This window comes from Phasianus colchicus, chromosome 3, assembly GCF_987193195.1.
Source record: "Phasianus colchicus chromosome 3, bPhaCol1.hap1.1, whole genome shotgun sequence".
NCBI classification, from domain to species: Eukaryota; Metazoa; Chordata; class Aves; order Galliformes; family Phasianidae; genus Phasianus; species Phasianus colchicus.
In genome coordinates, this window is record NC_143438.1 from 63,821,149 (window position 1) to 63,847,586 (window position 26,438).

Genomic DNA, 26,438 nt, shown 5'->3' on the forward strand with positions numbered 1-26,438 from the left:
GCAAACCAAAGAGAATAAGAAAAACATGCAGCCTCCTGCCAATAAAATGCCTGTAGTAAAGGACTGTCAGGGAGATCAAGGGCCTCACATACTCTTTAGGAAGGATTTGATTTCGTTGTCATTTCAGGTCACAGAGAAGGGGATTCCATATTCCTGCAGTCACCCGTCCCAACTACTCCCATTCTGACATTCAAAACCTGCTGTGGCTCAGCCCCATCTTCATGTGTGAAAGCGGAGAGATGGAGAGGGAACAAGAACTCATCATGCAAAGACCCTCTAAAAAGGCTGACTGTGAGCATCAAATCTCTTAAATCCTGTAACTTTGGCTTCAGTCAGGTGAAATTATACACTGGTAGAATTTTTTGCTGAATTCGGTAGGGACTACAGCTGTGGGATAACTTCATCCCCACTGTGAAGGACAGGTGAATGTTGGGGTGCCTGCAGAAGGGCCGCAGAGATCGGTGTTTCTTCTCCAGCTCTGCACCCTGCTGCTTGCTGCATTTGCTGGAAGCAGCACATCTGTCCTTTTGGAAGTCGGTGCCTCATGTGTCAAAGTGAGAACAGAAACTTCCAGAACGTGTTGATTTGTTGACAGGCCAGCGTGCAACTGGAGATGATAACTCAGATATAAAATTAACCATATGAATTCTCATCCTTCGAGCCCTATCAGATACCCTCATTCTGTTATGAGGCTTTTCCTGTGCAAGCTCTTAATTCACTGATCTCCAGAAGGCGTTGAAAAGATTTTCTGAGAGGGTACCTGAGGGTCCTATTTTCTCTCAAGCACAATTCCTCCCGATTAATGATGGTTGTATGTCTAGAACTAGTAATAATTTGTGTTCTGAGTCCTAAAAAAAGGGTTTAACACAGTGCTCATCACAGCACCCACTGTTTTCTGCTAGACAGGCACTGTTTCCAGCCTTATTCCTAAGCATCAGCGTGCACCTCAGATCCATTCGCTCATCTATAAAGTGCACTGGGATGCAGGATGTGATATGTGGGATACAGGCTAAACAGTGAAATAAACTACTCTCAGTGCTTTGCAAACAGAAGGTTGGCCAAATCTCTACCTCAGAGATAAGATAATCTAAAAATAATAACCACAAATGATTAACTGCTATCAGAAAAAGAAAAAACAACTCAGACATTTTAGAACAAATAAGAACTTTCTAAACATATTGATCCTTTTTCAGTGTTCATCTCTGGCTAATGATTAAACAAAGTAAATGTAGACATTGCTTTGTTTCACATGCCCCTATTTACCTACCCTTATCTGAATTTGGGAAGCAAAATCAGAAAATAAAAGGGGCTGCTGGAGGAAAAACAAATTAGTTTTCAAATCACTGGGTCTAAGTTCTTCCCAGCAGCTTTCAGATGCTGCCAGCTCAGACACAAAGAGGAACAGCTGTGAACCAACAAGACTGAGGATCAGAGACGAGTCCACCGGCTGCTGCAACATCTCTGGTACAAGAATTTTCCTTGGGCTCTTGGGAGGCTGCTAGGGATAATGCCAAACTACATTTAAAGTGCATTTCTGTATGTGTGTGTGTTTATACTGCAGGGTTTTCACTGAGAAACTTCTCATGAGTGAGACACAGGTAGACAAATGGAAGTCTCTGTGTTGGGACAGGAGCCTCAGAGTGCATTAGTAGCACTGAAATGACATAATGGAGTTCAGGTGCAGCATCTTGATGAGCTCTGTGCAACAGTCTCGGTGCTCCCATCTGTATCGGCAGGGAGCAGGAACTCTTTCTTCAGATTTATGTCAGGAAAAGCTCTGTCTTAGCCTTCAGTGGAGCCTCTTTGGAGAGGCTTTTAACCCGTGGCTTGGGAGGTGCTTTAAAACCGCCATCTGTGTGTGCTTTACCTCAGGCTGCACAAAACCTTCTGACTTGTGATCATGACAATTATTAGCCGGTCCTGCATTTGGAAAACAGTCAGAAGTCCCGCTATTATATGATGTCCCCAAAAATCTATTAAATGTTTCAATAGTTTTGAGAAAAATAAGAAGCACCGCCACTTCCCTCCCTACCTAGATGGAATGAGAATCAAGCATGACTTTGACCAGCAACAAGACGGTGAACATTTCACAGAGATGACCTTGCTTTACCATTGTCTTGAATGGAGGGAGCTGGATGAATCGTCTTGAGCTCAGGCAGGGTGGCATGCATTTGGCTGCCATTTGCCCATTCAGAGTTCTCCTGCATGTACAGGTGCAAGCTACCATCAGTGCAATCATGCAATAATTGGAGAATGACTGGATGCATTTTTGTGGTTGTGACTCGGGAATGGCATCATGTTGGCAGTGTGCCTGAGCACTATGCACTACTGCTGACAACAGTGCTTGAATAAAAAGGTTTGCCATTCCTGCTGCAGAACATGGGAAGATTTTCTCCTGCTGTGAGTGAGAAAGTATCAAGCTGTACCTTCATCTTCTGAGCGAACCACTACAAAGCAAAGGGTTTCTCTGTAGTCACTGGACTGGGAACACACTGCAGAGGTGCTGCTAGTGCCAAAGAGACTGCCAGTCTCCATGTCACATCCTCCCAACAAGCTCAGCCTCCTGCCCTGAGGAGCGACTCATCAAGGAACCTGTTTGTCCTTTCTTTTGCTCTTGTTGCCCATGGGAGGCGATGGTAATGCATACTGGAAGGTACTGCCACAGAACAGACCAAGCCTGTTTCTGAACTTTTCTAGCTGCTGAGATGAAGAAGGAACAGAATTTCTGCTCTTTCGAGAAGGTTAGGTATCACTGAGAAATACGGTGTGCAAGAGCTAAGTATCATACTCTGCTACCTCACTAACTTGAGTCTGCCAGGTGCCAAACACTGCTGGAAACCTCCCAGTTCTGTGGAAACTGACAGAGTCTGCATGCTCGTGGCTCTATTGCATATCACAGAATCAGAACCTTGAGAAATTACAGACTCTTAGCACAGAGGCTCCTTGGGACTGTGAAACATACCCCTGAGAATTATGAAACAGAAAGAAGGACTCCTCAGTGTTAGAGACTGCTGATTCTGTAAGAGCACGATACACATTACCCCACGAGCCTGTCCTAGAGCTGAATCAATGCCACTGTACCTTGCACCATTTCCTTACAGTGCTGCTTTCCTGAGTGAGTCACTAGGGTTGTGATCCCTGGTTTACATGCTTCTGAAATCTTGTGCAATGTTGTCAGGACTGTTATGCAGTTGGCAGTTGCTTTATGTGTTTATTGCAAGAGGTTTATAAAAATAAAATAGTTGTTTTGGACAAAATAAATGACATACTCGCCAGGTTTACTGCTGTAACACAGTAGGTTTGTAGAAGGCGGTGGCATGGGGAAGGAAAGGTTGAACCCAGGCATTGGCATGGTAGCCAGACCTTCATTTGTTTGTAATTGCTTTTTGTGCTGTTATTTCAACCCATTCTTTTAGCTGTCTACCTGCAAGTGGTAAAGAAAGAGACGACACTGTCATTGTGCACATGAACTGATGTGGTTTTACTGCATTTGGCCACACACTGAAATGGGATATGCTGGTACAGAGCGCAGCCACAGGTCTTATCTCTGCTGCTGCTTCCTTCACAAAAGAATAATCTCCACATCAACAGTTTTCCTACCTTGGCTTGATAAGGTTGCAATCCTACCTTCTGCTGTTGGTCAGAATGCAGAGATTAAAAACACTCAGTTGATGCAAATGGTGGGCTGATACAACACACAGATGGGGTGTAGATGTGCTTCACACAACAGAGAGCAGAACTGAAGGGGAACATGTCGCCTGGAGGCAAGACGCCTCTTTAATTGATAATGGCAAGGAAAATCAAATACCATAATTTGCTTTTTCCTGGAGTATATTGAGACTGATCATAACTAACATCTGTTCATGTTAAGCAAATACTTGTCATGATTTAAACTTTTGTTTGCATACAACTCCGAGTAGTGCATCTTAAAGTCATACATATTCATATAGAATGAAGAATGCATAATGTCTGCATAAAAAGATAAGCTGTATGACTATATATGAAGACAACAACTACAATTCTCACAGCACTGTCATTGGTTAATTTTAAAATATTCAAGCATTATTTAAAAAACAGTAAGCTGAACTTAAAACTACACTACGAAAAATTGTATAACTGAAACAATGCTGACTGGATTTCCTCAGTATTAATCAATTTTAATGTTTATCTTTTTTTTTCTTTTTTTTTTTTTTCTTTTTCTAACACTTTTGTTAATTAGCTGTTGTTTTAACCTCCAGTAACATGATCAGATTTCTTCTGCCTCTGGGCAATTGAGTTATGCTCTGATCTCGAGTTCTAAGGGAAATGTTCAATTTTGTTTTTTTCCACAGTTGAATAAACAGTACCATGTATACTATCTCTTGTGTTAGAATAGTGTTGTCTTCACATAAGACTCAAATAATGGTATTAGTCATTCATTTCCTTGTACACATACACCCTATTGCGTGTTGACAGGTTTATAAGGATGCAGTGGCAGCCGTGGGTGCTGGGAAGCTCCTAGACGACAGCCTTTGAATCCTTGCAGTCCTGAGCAATGGTGCCTGAGTTAGTCTGTTTATTGTCTGCTTTCTCTCCCAGATGCTTGACTTGTCTGAAAGATTAATACATTAACAAGAGTGGTAAGGTCCAGGGTTGCACATCTTTAAGACATGTTTATTAGCAGATGGCACATGAAATTCAAAGGTCACTGAGGAAGGTAACATTTTAAAGTGAAACAACAATATTTATGTTCAAATACTATGCTGATGAGATCATATGGAAAATTGTTTCTGATTAAATTAATTTATAAATAGCTACGATATATTTATTGAAGACTCCCAATGCCACTTATAGTCTTCTTTCTCTTTTACTATCATTCCCTAATTTATGTGGTAATACAAGACCTTATGTAAACATACTAACAGCAGGAAAAAAAAAAAATCTGTACTGGATGGACAATCCAACTTTTCTAAATACTTGAAAATCTGGTGTGAAACTTGTACCCATTGTCTGCTCCTTAAAGATAATATTCTGTATAAGAGTTTTTAAGACCTGAAAGAATTTTTAACTTACTTCTAAATTCTCTAGGGTAAAATTCACCCTGCAGACATAGGGACTCACTGCAGATAACTATCCTATTTACTGGCAATATCACGTGCTACAATACATTGGAGAAAAATCATGTTATGCTACTTAAAGATAATCCATACAATAAACAGAAAATCCTTTTCTTTAGGGTTTCCATAGGAAGATTGACTGTCTCATAGTTCATTAGTAAATATTGTCAGTAATACTAAACCTGAAATCCTGCTTATCCTCTCAAATCCTTGTCAAAAACTACGCAAATTCAAATGGAAAGTTTTTGCACAGGTCTAAAAGGGCAACTAAGCTCTTAATTAATATTTCTTATCTACAGTGCCACACAGGCATTAAAATGCAAAGGATTTAAATGGTACTTACTTTTCAAGTGATCCATTTTCAACTTTCATAGCCCCTTCCACTGGATCCAGTCCTTGTTCTGAAAACTGTTTCAAGGCACTTAACGCTGCCTAAATAAAAAATGAATTGTTAAAAACCAACTGACACAACTGTGTTAATACCAAATGGAGGAGGATGTATATTTTGGTATTTTGAAGCCATTTATACTGCCGAGCTTGTAAAGAGGGTACAGAACAGCACCATGATAAGCTTCTGTGTTTGTGCACAGGTTTGGAGATATCTTCTTCTTCCTGGGTGTAGAAATGATTTCTGTATGTGCTAACAAAAGCAGTATATCAATAACATGATATACTTTTAGGATTTTTGCCTCTCTGGCTAGAAAAGACTCTCCAACTTCCCCCTGTGCTTTCTTAGATTTCACACTTCCTGGAACTTCCTATGGAGCTTGCAGATCTTGTCCTGCAGATGACTGCAGAAGGTGTGAGCAACAGGTAGATGGGCAGCAGGGCATTGCCAGCATCCCGAAGCTGGAACCCGAACAACACAGCAGACTGATGTCTTATACATTAATGAACTGTACTAAACAGGGTAAGCTAACGTGGGACAACTATGAAGCATCAGAGTAATGATCAATTTTTAGCTCACATTTTTCTGCATAATTGCATTTTTTGTTGACAGAGTTCTCTCTCAGCTTCATGAGTCCTGCTTTAGTTCTGAGAGGCACATTGTTCTTCTTTCCCCTAGCTGCTTTGGCAACAGACAAATGATTTTTTGTAATTAATTTAGCAAAGGTTGATTATGAAACTCTCAGGCACCACATGCCACGCTTAGAAAACACACCCAGAACAATAAAACAAATGAAGTCTCTACTGTCTCAAAGGTGAAAGGCAAAGCAGAACTTTCTATTTAATCACTCCCACCTAAGATGCATTTATCACAGGGTGGAAAAAGCGGTGGCTTTCCACAGACACTGTCACCCAAGGTGACATTGCAAATACTGGAACTGACTACAGGTTCTCTGGCACTGCTGCTGAAGTTGAAGCCAGCAATTGCTGTTGAGAGAATTGGAAGTTGCTCTCTTTGTCATTGCTGGGATAGAAAGAATCAATGTCTCTATCTTCATTTCCCGTTCCTTTTGGACAGCAGAGGCTCTGTCAGGAACAGGAGCTGCCATTGTAATGAAGTACTAGATTTGCTCCCAAACTAATTCTTTGCCTGGATTCTCTCAACAGCTCCTTCCCTTGAAAGGTATGTTTATACAACTTAAATATTATCAGACAATGTGTATTTTGGCAAGATGAATAACAGTGCAAAAATTGCCAGGCTGCCCTAAACTAAAAGACCGTGTATCCCAGATTTGTCTATAGTAATGACTAGCTGCCAAAGCTTCAGAAGGCTTTACACGGTACTCCCACCCATAACGCATGGAGAGGAATCTTTTCATTTGTGAGGTTTCATGGTTTTTGTGCTAGCATGCAAATAAAAAGCTAAACTCTTCTTAAGCACGAGATTATCACTGTTACTTTTTGTCCACTCTTCTTTTGCCATATGCTCTGTGCCCCCTGTATCTGAAATCTGTCCTGCTCTCTACTAGTTCTTTCTTCCCATCCGTTCATATAATGATTCTCTTCATCTTAAATCATCTGCTGCCTACATCTTTTTATTACTTTTCCATGCTATGGCTGAACCTCAGACCTTCACCTCAGACACAGCTTCACCCGTTAAAGGATCTAACAGTTTTATCATCCTTCAGTATCCTTCCTTTCCCTATTTATTCTAGTTTTCTTGACATTTGGTATATTTGCATTTTCTTATGAGACATCTCTTTCTCTGCCACCTGACAGTGCCTGCCATTTCAGAAGTTTATTCTCAGCTCCTATAGGCTCTGATCACCATCCACTTTTCCATTCTGGATCTCGATCACACAGTGAAATCACTAAGTTTGTTCCAGCCAAACCAATTTTTCCTAGTGGCAACAAGATTTTTCTTCGCTCCTTTCCACTGGTTTCTTCCAGTAACCCAACACCCTCCTACATCCTAATTTCTCCCATCTACTTCTCTTTGTGGGATTATTTCCAACACAATGCAAGCATTGCTCAGCAAGTGAGGGAGAGGCTAGAACTGGGCTCCTCTGCTTCCTTACACAAGGCTGTTTCTGTATTGTATTTCAGTTGATCATGGGCTATCAACTACCAGCCACAAACAATTCAAGGGGTAGGGACTGGCATGCAAGAATCTCCTTTCTTCTCATATCCATTTTTTACTGATTGACATCAACAAAGCAACCAGATCTCATTTGTTCTTGTGTAAGGTAGCCCAGAGAACTTTACTAGGTAGTACTGTGAGAAGGAAGCTGAGACATCTGCTCCTCCTACAGCTTTATTGCTATCCCAGCTGTTTTTTTTAATCTACCTTGTTTACTTTCTTTAATATCCATTCTTAGCTTCCTGGTCTGACGTGTGAACTGTAAACTTGTTGTGAAAGGATGTTCAGGTTATTTGTTTGTACAGTGGCTTAGACTGAGAGGCCCTCATCATAGTAACAAGCAGTGCCAAGTAATGCTTCATTCAAAATTAGATCACAAAGTAATCATGTGATATGCAGGACAGACTGATCTTGCTAAGCGGTCACTGAAACCCTCAAATCATAAAGAGATTAATTGGACCAACCCAATCTTCCTTTCTAGAATTGCTTTGAATAAGTACATATGTTACTCACTACTGTTCCACTCACAGAACTGGTTATTGCAAGGCAGATCAAACAAATTACAGAGTAGACTTAATAGCTGCTTTCCAGAAAACAAAACAAAACAAAACAAAACTGCTTTGGAATGTCCTGGAGGAATATGAGCCACTGTCTCAAAGGGAAAGTCTTTTTCTCTTCTATCAAGAAGGGAAGAAGTATTGCAATACACAATAATGAAATCCTTTGCCTGTAAGCATGGATCATTACTATATGGGTGTCAATGATACAAATATAGAGCAATTCAAGGAAACATATCAAATGAAGGTAAGATTGAAGATGAGTAAAGACAGACATTCTTAATAAGAACACAACGTCCAAATCCTAATTCTTATAATTCGTTATGACCTCATTTCTCCATTTCATCCTTCTTCAAACCATGCCCTTCCCAAATCAAAATGTGATATAAAAGGTGAGATCTCAGATATATCATATTACTAAAACCAAATCATAAAAGAGTCAAGCAGCAGGATCCTGTATTTGGTATTCCTGACCTTGCAGGCAGAAGTTTCAGGTGCTGGTGTGAACACTGCTGAAGAGCCAGCCCCCTGCATCAGTCCTCATCAATGGCCTTCTCACCTTTGCTGCTCTGGAAGTTGACAATCTTTTCAAAATCTCAGGCTTCTCACTATTGAATCCCTACTCCCTGTCTTCTGCCTAATTCCCTTGTCTTTTCCAAGCCCATCCAGTGTCCCTGGTCTTCCCTCATTAATACCTACTTCAGAGTTTGGACTTCTTTAACAGTAGAGGAAAACACCTCTACTTCTCTACAAATTTCCCCCTACCTAGGCCTCTTCTTTTTCCCACTCCTAAATGCTCTCCCATTCAGGACCTCCAGCTGCTCTCCTTCCTCAAGCCCTCCCAAACTCTTACAACTTACAGACCCTCTTTATCTTCCAATTTCCTAATGTATTCCAGGTTTACATGAAATTTGATTTCTTTTGCATGGAAAAATGTCTTTCTCCCTGTAGGTTACCTGTGGAGGAAGCCTAACTACATATATCCTGACTTCTGCAACAGCTTTTGTATTTTGGGAAAGATCCTTTCATTTAAAAATATCTACTAGTGGGAGATGACTGAAGAGCAGTAGACGGAAGATGGAGTGAGATACTTTGGACCTTAACAGATATCCTTAATGCTTCTCCTTGCCCTGTAATACTCCTAGGCAGGCATGAAGATTTTGGATTCAGGAAGGAAGCTGGTAGCTGAAGGCTGTGACCTGAATAATTAGCAGTGACACAGAACCCAAGTAAACTGCAGCGAAGAAGAGCTACAAGCAGACATTAGGCTAATTTAATCTATGCTTCAATTCTATTAGTCCCAATGGATTTACATGGCTTGGCTTAAATTTAACTGGTCAATGGCAGATAATTTAGATTAAATGAAAAGGAAAGAAAAGAATGGAACATTTGACAGTGAATCTGGTGAACAATTTCCTCTTTTCAAGGCTCAACACTTCCTTCCATTGATATTTTTCTTACAATAGAGCATCTGCACAGATACAGAGAATTTTTTCTCTCCCCCAGAAGATTTTACAACTGTTTTGTGAGTGAAGCCCCATAGGTTACAGAACAGATGTCCTTACACATTTCTTGTATCACTTGTTTTCTATGTAGCTACAACAGTGCCAAAAATACGATGCCAACAGGATGCACTGCGCTGCTAGCTGTTTGTCTTGGCTGCCATTTCCATTATTACTGTGTGTGTGTATCAGGACAGGGATGGATGTTTCCAGTCAGGTTTTAACTTTCCTCAAGTCAATTGGCAATTAGTAAATAGCATTCAAACTTGCAAATATTCTTCCTGTTTCTCACTCTGGGGATTAAGCATCTTGTAATGACAATCTAGTAACATTAGATCATACTTTTAGCAAGAATTGCAGACAGGCACTACACTAGCCCATGTGCATTTAAGCCCACATCCTCATGACAACTTTTTCCCAGTTGTTTTAGCTTATATGTACTTCGTGCTTTTCCCCTTAAATCCACATTGCATTTCAGATTAGTCTATGAAACTGAACATTTTCATTTTGTTGTTTTTCTGAATGAATAAAGGGCCCACAGTAGGCAATAAAGGACAGAAGGAATAGGGGAAGTAGGAGGGATGGAGATGTTGACCTCTACATCAAGGAAGGAATAGAGTGTGAAGAGCTGTCCCTGAAGAATGGCCATGAGCAAGTGGAAAGCCTGTGAGTGAGAGTTAGAGACAGTGGCAACAAAGAGAGACTTGTGGTTGGGATCTACTACAGCCCACCTGATCTAGTGGAGCCTGTTGATGAAGTCTTCTTCCTCCAATTACAGAAAGCATCACGTTCACACGCTTCTGTCCTGCTGGGGGACTTCAACCACCCGGATATCTGCAGGAAAAGTAGTATGGCGAGTTGTAGGCTATCTAGGAGGCTCCTGGAATGCACTGAGGATAATTTCCTGAGACAGGTAATAGATATCTCCACAAGGGGGGATGCAATGCTGGACCTGTTGCTCACCAATACAAGTGAACTGATTAGTGACACCAGGATTGGAGGCTGCCTGGGCTGTAGTGACCATGCAGTGGTGGAGTTCATAATCTTGAGAGATACTGAACAGGCAAAGAGTAAAGTCAGGAAGCTTAATTTTAGGAAAGTCAAATTCCAGCTCTTTGGGGAATTAGTCAAGAAAACTGCCTGGGAATCTGTCCTCAGGGACAAAGGGGCAGAGAAGAACTGGCACATCTCTAAGGAAATTTCCTTGGGGCACAAGTGTTCTCCATTCCCAGGTGGAGGAAGTCAGGAAAGGAAGGTAGGAAACTGGCATGGCTGAACAGAGTCTACTGGTCAAACTTGGAGAGCAAGAAGAAAATGCACAGGCAGTGGAAGCAGGGACAGGTAACCTGGGAGGAGTACAGAGATTCTGCTAGGCTATGTAGAGCTAGGGTCAGGAAGACCAAGGCCCAGCTGGAACTGAACTTGGCAAGGGGTGCAAAGAAGGATAAGAAAGGCTTTTATAAGTACATCAGTTGGAAAAGGAAAATCCAGGAGGGCATATCTCCTCAAGTGAGCAATACAGACAGGTGAGTAACAATGGACTGAGGCTGAGGTACTCAACAACTTTTTGCCTCAGTCTTCACTAGTGACTATTCTATACACAGCCCTCAAGTGGATGGTTCAAAAGGAGGGAACTGGAGGAGCAAAGACCCTCCCGCTGTAAGTGAAGATCATGTTTGCAACTACCTGAGAAACCTGCATGCCCATAAGTTTATAGATCCTTATGAGATGCATCCCAGAGTTCTAAGGGAACTGGCTGGTGTAGTCACCAAGCAACTCTTGATGATTTTTGAAAAGTCATGGTGATTAGGTGAAGTCCTTGTGTCCAGAAAAAAGGTAATATAGCACTCATTTTTAAGAAGGGTAGAAAGAGTGACCCAGTGAACTACCAACCTGTCAGCCCCACTTCTTGGCTGGTGAAGATCATGGAGTAGATCCTCCTGGAAGCCATGCTAAGGCACATGGAAGAGAAGGAGGTGATATGGGATAATCAGTATGGCTTCACCAAGGGCAGGTCCTGCTTGATCAACCTTTTTGCTTTTATGATGGTGTAACTGTGTCAATGGACAAGAGAAAAGCCACTGATGTCATCTATCTGGACTTCAGTAAGTCCTTTGACATGGTCTCCCAAAACATCCTTCTCTCCAAATTTGAAAGATGTGAGTTTGATGGTTGAACTACTTGATGGATGAGGAACTGGTTACTAGATTATATCCAGAGAGCGGTGGCCAATGGCTCGATGTCCAGATGAAAACTGGTGACAAGTGGTGTTCCTCAGGAGTCAGTACGTGGATCAGTGCACTCTAACATCTTCATTGATGACATGTACAGTGTGACTGAGTACACCCTCAGCAAGTTGGTGGACGACACCAAGCTGTGTGATGCACATTTGACATGTCCAAGGGACAGGATGCCATCCAGAGAGATCTAGACAGGCTTGAGCAGTGGGCCCAGGTGAACCTCATGAGGCTCAACATATTCAAGCCCAGGGCTTTGCTCCTAGGTTGTGGCAACCCTGCTATCAGTACAAGCTGGGACATGTAAGAATAGAACATAGCTCTGCCAAGAAGAACTTGGGGGTACTGGTGACACTTGGGGCAAGCTGGACACAAGCCAGCAAAGTACCCTTGCAACCAAGAAAGCCAACTGTATCCTGGACTGCATCCAAAGAAGCGTGGTAAGTAGGATGAGGGAGGTAACCCTGCCTTCTCACCCTGCACTGGTGAGACCTTACCTGGAGCACTGTGCTCTGGTGTGGAGTCCTTGGTGCTGGAGAGATGTGGACTTGTTAAGAGCGCATCCAGAGGAGGGTCACAAAAACCTCCAAGGGATGGAACACCTCTCCTACTAGAACAGGTTGAAAGAGCTGGGACTGTTCAGTCTGGAGAAGTGAAGGAGTGAAGGCTTTGAGGAGACCTGATAGTGGCCTTTTGATACCTAAAGAGGTGCTATAAGAAGGAAGGGGACAAACTCTTCAGCAGGGTGTGCTGTGACAGGACAAGGGGAAATAGTAGCAAACTAAAAGAGGAGAGATTTAGATTGTATATAAGGAAGAAGTTTTTTACAATAAGGGTGGTGAGGCACTGGAACAACTTGCCCAGAGAGGTGGTGGATAACTGGATACAGTCGAGGTCAGGGTGGACCAGGCTCTGAGCAGTCTGGTTTAGCTGTCCCTGTTCTTTGCAGGGGAGTTGGACTAGATGTCCCTTCCAACTCAAATGATTCTTTGGTTCTATGGTTCTGTGACAAGATTTTACCATCTTAATGGATGGGTCTGAGATCAAGGTTGAGTCTACAAATGACTCGTGATCACGGTGTCTGTAAACCACATGCTACATACATGAACAGGTATGAGTGTACGCTTGAGAAAATGCTTGCATGCCAGGTCAAAACAACAGAAGCATCAAACTCTAGTCCTTGATTACCCTTGCAATCCAAAAGCCTAGAAAATAGCAGAGCTGATGCATGAATCAATCTGCTCGCAAGTGTATTTACAAACACTCAGTGTTTGCTTTCTAAGCTAAAAGAAATGGTGCCCCATAAAGCAGGAAGGTTCTTCTCCGCTCTATGACAGCTGAGGCCTCAGAAGGCAATATCATTTTGTGCAACAACTCTGCAGAAATCCTGTCTGCATCAGTAATGGCATGCATTTCATGACTTTTTAATGTGTAGCTTTAAATTTCACATTTAAAGGCTATTGGGAAAAAAAAAAAAAAACAACATCACAGCTGTTGAGGTGAGTTTGAGGACTTAGTATTCCAAAGTTAGGCATCTATTAAACTCTGTATGTATTTAAAAATACTGTTCTTGCTGACTATTTTTGCTTCCTTTTGATGAAGATATTTCTGACCAAGCTTCCGCTTTTAACTTGTCCACATCCAAAACTGCACACACAGATGCATAAAGGGAAGAAATATCTGTATTTGTAGACTTACATACATGCATATGAGGTAGCTAAGATTTGACTTCTTAACATCTTCATTTAATCCCCCTGGATTCACCAGTTTGGCAACATTTAAGCTAAAATGAAATGAGGAGACGGTTACTGAAACAAATCCCTTTTCCCAACAGCTTCTGTTCTAAATGATTTCACTACACTGGAAGTGATAATTTCTGCTAGGAGTTCTCACTGCTTTCCTCACAATGTTCTGTTCTCCTCAGTTGATTAGATTTCATGTGAACCAATGTTAACATCTGTTTAAAAATTAAATTCAGAAAGGCTTTTCACACTGCACAATATAAACCTTAATTAAATGACTTTAAGCCCTTTCCTCGCACCGTTTTTGATATGCATGAAAAACGCAGAGTTATAATCTGATTAGCTCACGTAATTTACATGGAAGCAGCATTTTGCAAACTGATTAATGTCTGCACAAATGAACAGTCACCTGATAGGCACTACAATTAAGGATACTGATTGCGCCTGTCAAGAGAAGAAGGCTGGAGGATGGAAGTATCTTTGAACTAAGAAGGAAGCTGCACAGACATAGCTTAGAACAAGTCCCATGCAGTAGTTAATGCTATCCCAAGGCAACTCATGCATTCACCAGTTAAAATGACATATAATCAACGTAAAGTCTGACCTTGCCAGCTTTCTGGGGGTAATCATAAAGTAAGGATTAACTGTTCTTGAACAAACTTTCCTACAGATTACACAGAGCTTCTATCAACAACAGCAATCATGTCACCTTCATCCACCTAGTTTTATTGGACATGCATACTCATGGTTTGAAACCTTCCATGCCACTCAATACTACAAGAAGTGGATGGTGTGAAAAATACTATTGAACACGGCATTTTATTTCTGCAGATCTTCAAAAATCTACTTCAGTAAAGGGACTAGCTGAGTTAACAGTCAAGAGTCAATTAGGAAGTGGTATATTCTAGCATGTGAACTATCACACTAAATAACCCATCACCATCGTTGGGACTATGAAATAATTTCAGAAGTAATGACTGGCAAAGCATTACCTTTAAACCTATGAAACAGCAGCATGATTATCTGAGGCAAGAGAGTTCTATTGCTTTAATGGTGATTCAAGAGTTTCTGGCCACAAAGAGAGAAAACCACATTATTAAAATAATGAAAAGGTAAGGTTTTTTTGTTTGTTTGTTTGTTTGTTTGTTTGTTTTGTTTTTAATGAAGAGTACCTGATCAAACAATATGGAATAAGAAACTTAATATTAGAATAAGAGATTAATCAGGGGCAGAAATGCTGGTCTGTTTGCCAACTTTGAATTCATTTTTACTTTCAGGTGAGAGTAAGAGATGAAGGGACAGCTTCAGGTAAGAAACTCAGAGAGGAAGTGTTCTTAAATCTGCATCTTCTCAGACTTCTTTCTCTTCACATATACTCTATTGTGAGGAACAATATTTTCAGTGATAACAAAATGTTAACTTTGCATTACAATTGATGCTGGAAATCAGTAAATTAGTAATTCATTCTGAATATCTCAGAATAACTTTCAGGTTCAGTGCTAGTATCTACTGAGGTGTGTCTACATCCTCTAACAGTGAAGAAGTGAGGTGTGAAGGTTTAGCCCAAGTATCAACAGTTAAATCCTAATCAAGCTCCCTTTGTCAGGTCATTTCACTGCCTTTTCAGTCTTTACTGGATCTCAACTAAAAGCTTGTAAATTCTTTAGAAGCGTATTTATCTTTAAATTTCTCATTTTTCCTTCAATTATAAAAGAAAGAATAAAGATGGAAAGAATAATGCATCATCACAACTTACTAATTGGCATAGTGAAAATGATTTAAAATTAAATTTCCAAGCATTTACTCCATATGCAAGAGAATTCCACCAAACAGCAATTAAAATTCCAATTAATCTTGCTTATAATTCTGTATCTTCAGCCAGAAGCTACTTAAGTAGTAACTTGCAGAAGGAGGTACACACCAAAGTAACAGAGGTCCATTCGGTAATTACAGATGAGGGCATTTAGATGCTAGTGATTGGATGGACAGGTAGAGGTTTATCATACAATCTAAGCAACACTCAAAAGTGGTTGAGAAGCTGCAGACAAAAATTATAAGAGATTTTAAGAAGTATGACTTCAAACCTAAAACTGAAAGCAGCAGAATGTATATCCTCAGGCAAAATGCTGCACCAGCAGGGAAGAAAGGCTATGAATCACTGTCTCTTTCACCACTGAAGGCTGGAAAATATCCTTGTCAGCTGCGTTCTCAGAAAAAAAATGGTTTATTTAATTATTTATTTCTAGACATTTCTACACATCCCTGTGTAGATTTGCAAGTCCAGTGTCATTAACCCTATGTGTACTGCAGGAGAAAGTGATATAAAATAAGTGGACCAAGCTTCTTAGCTGTGTAAGATTTCATGGTGACTTCTAAAACACAGCACAACAGACCATCCCCTTCATCAGCCTGATGGTCACAGTTCTGTACTCCTTCATATCACTTCCCCAGTACTTAAATGAGGTAAAGACCCTGTCATTCTCCACCGGGCCCTGATGCATATTGTTAATAATGTACATGTTGCCAGGACTTGTTCCAATAAAACGAATGAGTTCTAAACTGTGTTGCATTTATTCCACTATTTAGGCAGTTTTCTTTGGCAAGTGCTGATTTAAACTCACTGAATACTAAAAGATTTTTGTGAACTCTCAAATCCAATTCATATCAAAATTAATATACAACAAAATAATACAGAAATTGATATACAAAAATCAGTATACAACGAAGTTGTAAAGATTACATGTTACTCTGCTTACTTCAGCATGGTTATACTTCCGTGCAAAGTAAACTTTACCTGTAAAACACAATCATTAATGTTTAAATGCTTTTCATCTCTACTTGCAAGTATGTTCTTCATAAGACAAAATGGCACCCAAGGACAAGAAGTAGTTTTATTACTCTTGTTTTTCTAGATATGAAATAAAGGGAGAGTACACAAGCACAAACATGGCTGGCCAAGATTATGTACTTTTGTTAGTTTACGTGCATTTTATCATAGCCCAAGAGAGATGGGGAGATTCTGAGAAAAAGTATGCAATAATGGAAAATAAAACCACATGACTGTAATTCAAGTATCTCATTCCTTCCTTTACCACACAGCAAGGTAATATTTTCATTAATATTAAATACTTTTCACAACATAGCAGATTAAAAGATTTACTTCAGAGAGAAACAGGTAAGTGAGAGCCTCTAACAAACTTGTTTTTTTCATTGAAATGGGTTTTTGTTGAAATGTTTTAAAGAATATCTTTTTATTCCAGTGTTTTAGAAAAGAATTCTTTATTTTTGTTCATCAACATTTGACACATTACTATTTATAAAGTCTGTACATTTTAATTTAGATACGGGATTGATTTCCTTAATATCAAATTCCTTGGTTTTAGCTGTTTTAAAATGAAAGAATGTTTGTTCAAGTCCATTAACGTAGATTGTAAGTGTGTGCCAGTCTAAATATGACAAGAAGCTTGACTTTGAAGACAAAAGCAACAGATTACACTTAATACAGAGGGCTGTCCACTGGCGCAGTCAAGCAGTGCATTAGAGCTTGAACAATGGAGTGTTTAGGGATCTGGATTCTTGCATTACAACATCTCCAGCAAAGCCCACATACTAAATTGCGTAGTATCTCTGTTTTTGTGTAACTCTACTCTTGCAATCTACATACAGGCATTCAGAGAAGGATGCTTTCACCCTGAAAGCAGTAAGGACCAATCCCTCTCTTCATTCTCCAAGTCTCATTTTACAAGTGTGCGTGTATGTCCAACAAAGTACCAAATCTAGATTGACAGCTAAAAGTGTTATATTTAGCACATATGGCATGTAATTAGAAATCTGAGTGTTACCAAAAGGCAAAAGTTTTTCATTGTGATCTCAGTGTATTTTTATACTGCATTAACCAGTATTTTTTTCCTAATTGAAGTTGATTTAAGTGAGATCAGAGTCAGGCCCAAGAGCTACACACCGAAATTCTCATCTGAAGCAGTTTGTAATGTAATTTTGTCCTTGCTAACTGTTGATGGCTTATCCTCATCCCATTTTAACCTACAACCATCAGCTCCTTTAATGGAAGTGCCTATAAAGATCTTCTCTAAAATATGCTTTTCCAGCACACTTAATGTCTTTTAATGTCTTTCCAATTAAATCCAGATGTGAAAAGCTTAAGGAACAGTTCTCAGGACTGAAAAAGATGACATAAATCTTGCAGCTGACAGAGATCCCACTGAGCTCAGTTGGGGAAACTCACAGAGGACTTCTTGTGGGCCAGAAAAGCTGCTGGGTATAAAGACAGATGTGTATACTCCTATTAAAAAAATTTAAATAAAAACTGACTCCTACAATGAGGTATCCACAATTATCAGGGACATTACTAACTCAATCCCTCAATGTGCTGAGCACATCCTGTGTGGCACAGATTTCCCTCATCTTTTCAGGAAGTTTATCAGAGTTGAAGGGGGTCACATCTGTTAAGGAAGGAGCACCTCACCTTTTAGGATTGCAGCTCTTAAACCAGTGGAGGGGCTGATTCTGGAAAAGCTGTCTGTCTTCATCTCACGCTGTATCAACAGGGAGATAGTGTGCTCAGCAAAGCAGGACTCTGAATTTCTGTTTCCTTTACCTCCTCCACAACCAGGTTAGCAGGCTAAGCTGTGATTTCAGTACAGAGGAGATGCTAAATGTGCTATTAATTATAAATTCTTACTAATCTGATGGGAAACTGGGCATTCCTAGTGACTGACTACCACTGCTGGGCAAGTGCTGTTTGTGCAGCTGTCAATTTGGGGTTTATTTTGCTGTAAGCACTTGCACACTCTCAGGTTTTTGTTTTTGTTTTTTTTTATTTTTTATTTTCACAACAGTAGATCATCTTGTTTTGCCCCTCCCCAACTGTTTGTAAATGTGGGCTCAGCTCAAGTCATGTCTTTTGGATACACAGGAAATATCCTCCTCCCCCCAGACTGTGTTACAGAAAGTTTCTAGAAACCTGTCCAATGCTAACAGCTTTGATGCTTTTCCTATTCTCATGCTACTGACTTATTTTTGAAAGTGGTAACACATCCAGACAGATCAATGACTTTTAAAGAGCTGTATGTCCATGTGAAACAAGAAAGAAAAAAAGGAAAAATCTTCCAGGAGAGCAGAAGGACCTATTTCTAAATGAAGACGAAGTTTGAGCCCATGTTTATCAGTGACAGGAACTTCGGTAGAGATACTTCAGATACTATTAGTTTCATTTTTCTATTCCCATTACAATATTTTAGCACTGTTGTCATGAGTCGGTGTATGGAACCATGAAACTAGGTAACAATCCATGGACAATCTTACTTACTCGGATATAACAATGAATGATTGAACATGGGATGTAGACAATAGTGCAGACCTAACTGAAAGTGGAAGGCTCCTAGACACCCTGACAGAGCACTTGAAGATAAAATCCCTCCAGATCTCTACCTGCTTTATTTTCCACAATGGCCAGCACTTTTAGACCATCACTCCTGCAGGGCTGAAAGCTGGATCTGACTCCCACCAAAATCAGCATTTCGTGACCATCACTCAGGAGACACGAGGAATGCCCTTCCCTTGGAATGAACTGCTGTCTCCATGAGGATCCCAGTCTTGGCTAGCTTAGGGAATGAGCTCAAATCTCCTGTGCTTTGCTGCCAGGGACCACCAGGACAGCTCTGATTTATAGTTTTTTCTTTGCAGTTTTATGATACAAGAATGTTCACTTGTAATTACAATAGCATTTTGTTGGCTCCCTGCCTTCACTTGGGTATGCACAACACCATATCCTTCATTCCAGCCTTTTTATGTCAGGACCCAAAATCTGAGAAGAAAATTACACCAGAAGTATTATGAAGATGCTGCAGATCTTGCTGTCCCTCAAAGAAGTGACTCATGTATTTGTTGGTGGGGATGCGTGGCCAGCTGGATGGGACCCTAACTAGAAGTCAGGAGGAGAGACAGTCAAAATTCTTTTTCAAAAGGACACTGGATGAAGAAACAAAAATTTTAAGAGAACATCTCAGTTTTGAGGAAAGTCTTTCCAAGTCCTGAACAAACAGCAGTCAAAAAGTCAAAAAGGGAAGTGTCACACATGACCACTGGGCTGTTGAGTATGTGTGGGATGACACATTCATACTTGTTTGCTCTTCCGTGTGAAAAATTTCAAGAGATTTCTAATTCATTTCAAAGTGAGTGAAAATACTTGAAATCTTGATGTGTTACGTGGGATAAAAAATCTGTTTCATTCATAAGAGTGACTCTGTCATTAATGTGCTATGTGACACTGGGGAACAAATTTAGCTGAATATTTTTCAGGCATATAATCAGCTCCCAACTTTGAGATCAAGTAGCACATTTTGATAATCAAGTAGCACATTTTGATAATCTTTTTGTGCAAATTTGATTTTGTCAGTTTCAGTAGAGGCATGCACTTCTTTAAAGGAAATTCCAGGTATTTTAGATACCATTTAACAGTTAACTGTCAAACATTTTCCAAGTCTTTTGAACAAAGAATACTTCTGTGCAACTTTAATTTATAGTGCCATATATGTCCTATTTAAAGTGGCTGTGATTAAGAAGAAACACTGAGCTTAGATTTTTCTACTAAATGAGAAAAGTTTAAAGCCAATAAACTGTATCTAGGGTTTTAGCTGGGAGATGAAATAAAGGGCACGTTTGTTCCTGGTCACTGAGTTTTTAACCTGGGTCTGTTGCTCCTGCTGTTAAGCTCCTATACATTCCTCACTAGCACACAGCGTCCAGCAATCCCAGCTCTCAGAGTCAGGAATTAGAGGTGAACTGCAAAATAAAACAGCTTTTTAGGGAAGAGCTAATGTATGGCAAGTGCCATACACACTAACTTAAGAACGAAGCTGCAAAGCTTAATTTTTTAAAAAAGGACTTCTTTCACAGACATTTTACAATTTGAGATTATGAGCATAAATTCCAATTTACCAATTGGATCTGAGGATTCTGACAGTATCTGGAAGACATGGAGGGCACTGCTTAATCTGCTGAATAGAATGCCAGCTGTATTTCACCTAGTCCTTCAGTGCAGTGGAGGAGAGGCTGAGCCTTATGCTTGGACTCAGCTTTCTGAAGATGTGTGAACATCCTTCAAGTGGCCCAAAGTTTGTCTTTACTGTACAGCAAGGATGGAAAATGCCCTGGTTTTCTAGCAACAAAAGAAAACTATACTATTTTTGTACCCCCATTCCTTTTCCATGCTTGAATACGGTTTGTTTCTTCAAATAAAATACTTTAGCCTATCATTTTACAGTACAGAAGCAGTATCATAACCAACTTCATTGTTTCTCCTTGTGTTTCACAGTTCTGTCTTTCAGGGACATTTGATTATTGCTTAAAGGAGAAATAGAAAATGGAGAAAGCCTAGTCTGCCTTCAACAATTCATCACTTCAGTGATCAAGTTAAATGACAGCATTGTAAAAAACTCTAGTAAAACTTTGATTATTTGCTTGTTTTTGGCTAGCCCAACCCTGTTATTGTACCAAGAAATTCAACCATTTCTTTAGCAAATGCAGGTTGAAGGATTAGTCCTTACTTAAAATCAGTATCTGCTACTTTCCTATCCACATTGGGAAGTGGAAGATGGAATTTTCACAGTATTATTCCAAATTTTCTATTTCCTACACCTCTCCTTTTTAATAGATAGGCTAAATCTATCCTTAGATTCGGCATCCATTTCCATTTTTATTTATCTGTACCTGAATTTGCTCCACAGTCAGTGATTCCCACTGTTGGCTGCTACCGAAACAGGTAAGAAGACAAAAGGACTACTAACATTGTGGAACCAGGTGCTTCCAGATATCACAGAATCACAGAATCACAGACTGGCCAGCGCTGGAAGAGACCTCAAGGTCATGAATCTCCAAACCCCCCGCCTCAGGCAGGGCCACCAACCTCCACATTCAATACTGGACCAGGTTGTCTCTATGAATGCTGTCCTACGTGCTTTTTTGCTAAAAAGGGAGCACACAGGGTTCTCTGTCACCCAGCAAGTGCTTAAACTGAGACATTACCAAGCAGAAAGGAGGTTTTCTCAAGAACTCTGACTTCTTAAATTCAGGAACATCTCCAGCTGGCAGCTCAGCAATGCAGATTAGGCACTCCTTGACTCTGATTAACGGAGCTCTGCAACTATGGACCTGCTTTTCCTCCACTTACAGTTACAGTCAAAGCAACCGACCCAGATACACGTCCAATAACTTTGCTGAACAGCTGGCTTTTAGTCTGGAAGATCTGCTAACGGCTATTTTATCTTTTCATTCTAGCAGCTATTATTAAAATCTATTAACCACAGATGTCAAAAAGAGCTTATGCAAAATCTTGCTAGTTACAAAATAACCTGTCAGGGGTAGATTCAATAAAGAATTTAGGTGCTTACAAATTAGGCACTGTAAGAGCGAGGTTTTAAATAGCACATCCTTGGAATAAAATCAAAGGTCTAAAGTTAAGTACTTGGCTTCTTTATTTGGTGTAAGAGAAGAGGCGGGTTTCTCTGAAGAACCTGAGAAAGCCACGAGCTGGATGCGGAGCTACCTGTGGCTGAACTCCTATTCTCCAGAGTTCATGTGCAAAACCAGGTTCACATACAGAGGATCCAGGAGATTGGTCAGACAGGACCCACAGACACACGATCCTTCTCTAGGAAAGCACTTCCAGCTCTACTGCCTGAGCGCAGCTCAGTTTTCACTGAGAAGGTGACTACTGGAGAAGCAGGAAGAGGTGGGGTCGGTCCCCCTTTTGTCAATGGCATGAGTGAAAGCATTTGTCCACCATACAAAACAGACAGATTTTAGTTTCTTAGCTTTAAGCAAACAAGACACATGTCCCAGCTCCAACGTGAGAGTCCAGTCTTCAGGCTCAGTGATAGAGAAGATTCAGCTGGGCCACTATGCAGAAAGAATAACTCGAGATTCACAAGAGAAAGATATTGCATGAGAGAGCCTGACACTGTGAGCTAAAATGATCGTAACAATTACTGAGTTGTTCTGAGGAGCACCCTATGTCCCCAAGATAATTTCTGTTCTTCACCCAACTCTTGCTTTAACACAAAGCTCAAAAGTGGTAAAAGCAGAAACCATAATCTACTACTTCTGCCTTTCAGTGACTTTTTAACCTGTAGGATACAATCATATTCCTTATACTGTGCTTTCTCTTTGTGAACCTGAGAGCGTTAACTTTCTGTTATCTGTTATACAGTGCTTCTGATTATCTGGGAAGGTAGATAAATAGCTATACTTGCATTAGTGTGCCTCCAGTGGCTTGTCATGAATACCTTCAGGCTGTGAAAGGAACAGAGTCTGGGTAAGCCAGCATTATCGTGTAAAGCATGGAAACGAAAAGTAACTGCTTCAGCCACAGCTGAGAAGAAAAGTCTTCAGGATGCTATTTTGCCTAATATTTATTCCTTATGATTCATTTTAATTAGTATACAGCTGTGTCTTACTAAAAGATTTTATTAAGATAAGTAATAGTGATCCTTAATTAGTCAAGCTGTCTTTATGCAAATGAATTCCAATAAGCCTCCTCATGCATTTAAACTCCATGAGAGGATTTCCAGGATCAGGCTACAAGCAGTTTTACCCTGCCACGATGGAGAGAAATTAAATTGTTTAAAATCAACACACTCACAATAGAAGCAAAAATACTAATGTAAAAATAAAAGGAAAACTATTAATTCAGATTAAAAGGTAAAACAATATGCCCAACCTTATTTTATGCTAAGAATTTGATATTTGTAGAGTACAGTGATGGCATAAAGGAAATATTAGCTTTATAAGGCTACCACCAGAAGAGGAGAAAATGCACTCATAACCATGCACACAGTACAATGATATTTTTCAAGCACAAATAAGACCTCACCGAAACCATGTTTGAGATGAATGTTATGCTATCCAGTTACAATAAAGAGAGAAGGAGATCAGACTTATTATTTCCTTCACAATGAAATCAGTATAAACAATCCGTATAATGTTTGGACACCGAACTGCTGAAACAAAGAAGCCTAGAAAATCTCTTACAACCACCCACAGATTTCGCATGCTAGCCTGTGATTATACAACTGGAGAAGATCATTCCAGCTGCCATGTAAACCAATGTCAGTCTGCAAAAGATAGTACCACAATGGTTCTAATAAAAAATAAAGCAAATTCCTGGAACAGTCATCAGTAAGGAACACTTCTACGTTTACCTAACTATTTTCCCCATAAATAAGGAATACTTTGCTTAAATTTAAAGAAACAACTTAGTTCCCATAGCGAGGGTAATAGCTCTCTTGTGTGCCTTTACTAAACCACAACACGCATCCAGCTATGTAAAAATGAGTCTATTACCAATAGAGCATTTCAACCTGTTTCTCTATGAAACAATCTTGTCCTCATATTTTCTTGCTATATGGGAATATTCAGCCTAATTTTTAGAAATACATATCTGTCAAACAGTATATCTCTATGTCCTATGGACTATACACAAAACAAAATATTTAAATGGTGAAATACTTTCAGTTCTCTCAGGAAAATACAATGTTTCTGGAAACCAGGCTTCCACCTTTGGATTTTAGTTTTTCTCTTCCCTGGCAACCAAAAGTAAATTATCTGAATTAACATGGCCTTAGGTCTAAAAGAGATGTGAAAGGACACAGCCAGTTCTCTCTCTATGGATGTTGTCCTGAAAGCGTAAAACACTGCATACTTCTTAGGTTAGACACAAGGAGCAGGTCACAAAATATGAAGGACTCCAACGCACTGGATTAAGCCAGTTGCTGTGAAAATAAAGTCTGCGATCTATTCATTTTGGGCCTGTTTCCACTCCATACCCTTTAAGGCTGGAAATTATTTTACTCAAATCAGAATGTAATGATATGAAACATGCACCTTCCCTTTCCCAAACATTGGGAAAAGCAATGTCATTTCTTGGTTTCTAGTTATGCCACAGAGAAATTTTATCATTCATATATGGACTTAGTAAAGAAACTTACTTCATGGAAATCAACCATCTCTGCGAATTGGTTAATAATTTATATTTACCTAACATTAATCTCATTTTTTTTCTTTAGGCTACAACTGACTGAACTGTAACTTTGTATGTACAATGGATATTATCATACAAAAGAAAACAAAAGGAGCAATAATGAACCGGCAAAGCTTGTTAGTCCTCTCCAGAAAGAGTGCAACAATTAACAATACAGTGAGGGAATAGCAATCATTCAAATGCAGTTTAAAAAAAACCTATATAAATATATATATATATTACATATATATATTACATACATATGTATATGTAAAAGAAATGAAGAGTGGTAGCTGATAAAAACTCAAAAATCTTGCAGGAAAAAGTCATTTTTAGACTTAACAGGCTGAGAACATTTTATTTACTAAGAAAACAGAAAAAAATTGTATTCACTGTTAAGTGAATAAATTGCCATTCTTAAGAAAGTTTATTCAGCATTTATATAGAGGCTGTTCCCTCATATAGCCATATGTGATTCTAATCTTGTATTGCTAACATCTCATTTTTTCTAGGTCTTATTTACATATGCAGTAGCATGTTGAGTTATTTGTTCATGAAGAGCACTTTTCAGGAAGCATAAGACAATCTTTGCTCTTAGTGATCACTAGTTCTCTTGTGTTAAATGTGATGCAGTGATCTAATCAAAACCGGGGATATATGAAGAGCTATTGACAATCAATTTTCCCCAATATTTTGATATTGTTTTTAATGTGAAATTCTGACTTAAATTTGAATACTACTTTGAATTCTAAAGGCAAAACAAAAAAGTGAAAAAAATGTACTTTTAAGTTGAACGTTCAGTCAGAATATAATCTTCACCTTTCACTGGGATAGGGGCAAGGAGTTTTCAATAAACTGTGACAATCATATACTGATATTTTTTGCACAATAGCTACATGTTCACAATGTAGACTGCATATTTTACTAAATGTCATGCTTAATTTGCTAATAAATTCTAAAAAGAGCAAACCCCTCCTAATAACAGCTGCAGCAGCCCAGATGCCATAAAAACAGAATGCCTTTGCTATGCAGGGGAGGGGCTGCCCTTTCCTCTGTGCAGGCACGTGGAGATGCCAGCCAGCACCAGCCATTCACCAGCACATTGTGCACTGTGGGATTTAGACATGGGGCAGGGCAGGAAAGCGTGCAGAACTGATTTAACAAACAAAACATGGAATAAACTTTTTTGGTGATGCACAGGTGGCAAAGGAGTCTCATTCACATCTGGTTTGCTAAGTGGAAAATGGCAGCTCCAGCCCCAAGCCTCAGTCTCCCCATTGCAATACAGTGGAATTGCATGGTTTTTCTTGCTTTGGCAACAGGATCAAGCTCTAGCCCTAAAAAAATGGATTCCATAAAGAATACATGTGCACATGCTGAATAAAAACTTACCAAGTCTTTAGAGTTGATTGTTTCTGAAGAACAGCAAAGTTTGGCAGGCAGAGGAACTGTCCTTTCTGTTTGGCTTGTGGGAAGATAACATTATCATTTTCTCTTAAAACTCTTAATATACTATTAGACTAGAAAGAACAAGCAACAAAAGCCCTGATTTATCATGGAAAATAGGGAAGCTTCTTCTTTACAAAGGGTTGTGGAAGGCCTTACCAGTAGCTCTAGAAACTCCAGTCCTCAGCTTTGTAAGTGAAGAGGCAGCACAGGGCTCTTAGCCTCCTCCCACTCTCACTATGCCTCATCCACTGTTTTTACCAACTCCTTTTAGCAGTGAAAAGTCAGTCACCATG

The 26,438-nt window shown here is 39.7% G+C and overlaps 1 protein-coding gene across 8 annotated transcripts in view; it reads right to left on the reverse strand.

Annotated features, from left to right (window-relative positions):
* Nucleotides 1-3,457: 3,457 nt before the first annotated feature.
* Nucleotides 3,458-26,438, reverse strand: part of STAU2 (staufen double-stranded RNA binding protein 2) — a 165,912-nt gene continuing 142,931 nt past the window's right edge. For 7 of the 8 annotated variants that reach the window (XM_090137718.1, XM_090137719.1, XM_090137720.1 and 4 more), the window contains 2 exons: nucleotides 5,440-5,528; nucleotides 3,458-4,591 (listed from right to left, as the gene is read on the reverse strand). In XM_090137718.1, the coding sequence (XP_089993844.1) occupies nucleotides 4,498-4,591; nucleotides 5,440-5,528 (183 nt within the window). In that variant the 3' untranslated portion in view covers nucleotides 3,458-4,497. Of the gene's footprint in view, nucleotides 4,592-5,439; nucleotides 5,529-10,413; nucleotides 10,517-26,438 lie in introns of all 8 variants that reach the window. The other variant, XM_090137722.1, reaches the window with a different exon arrangement.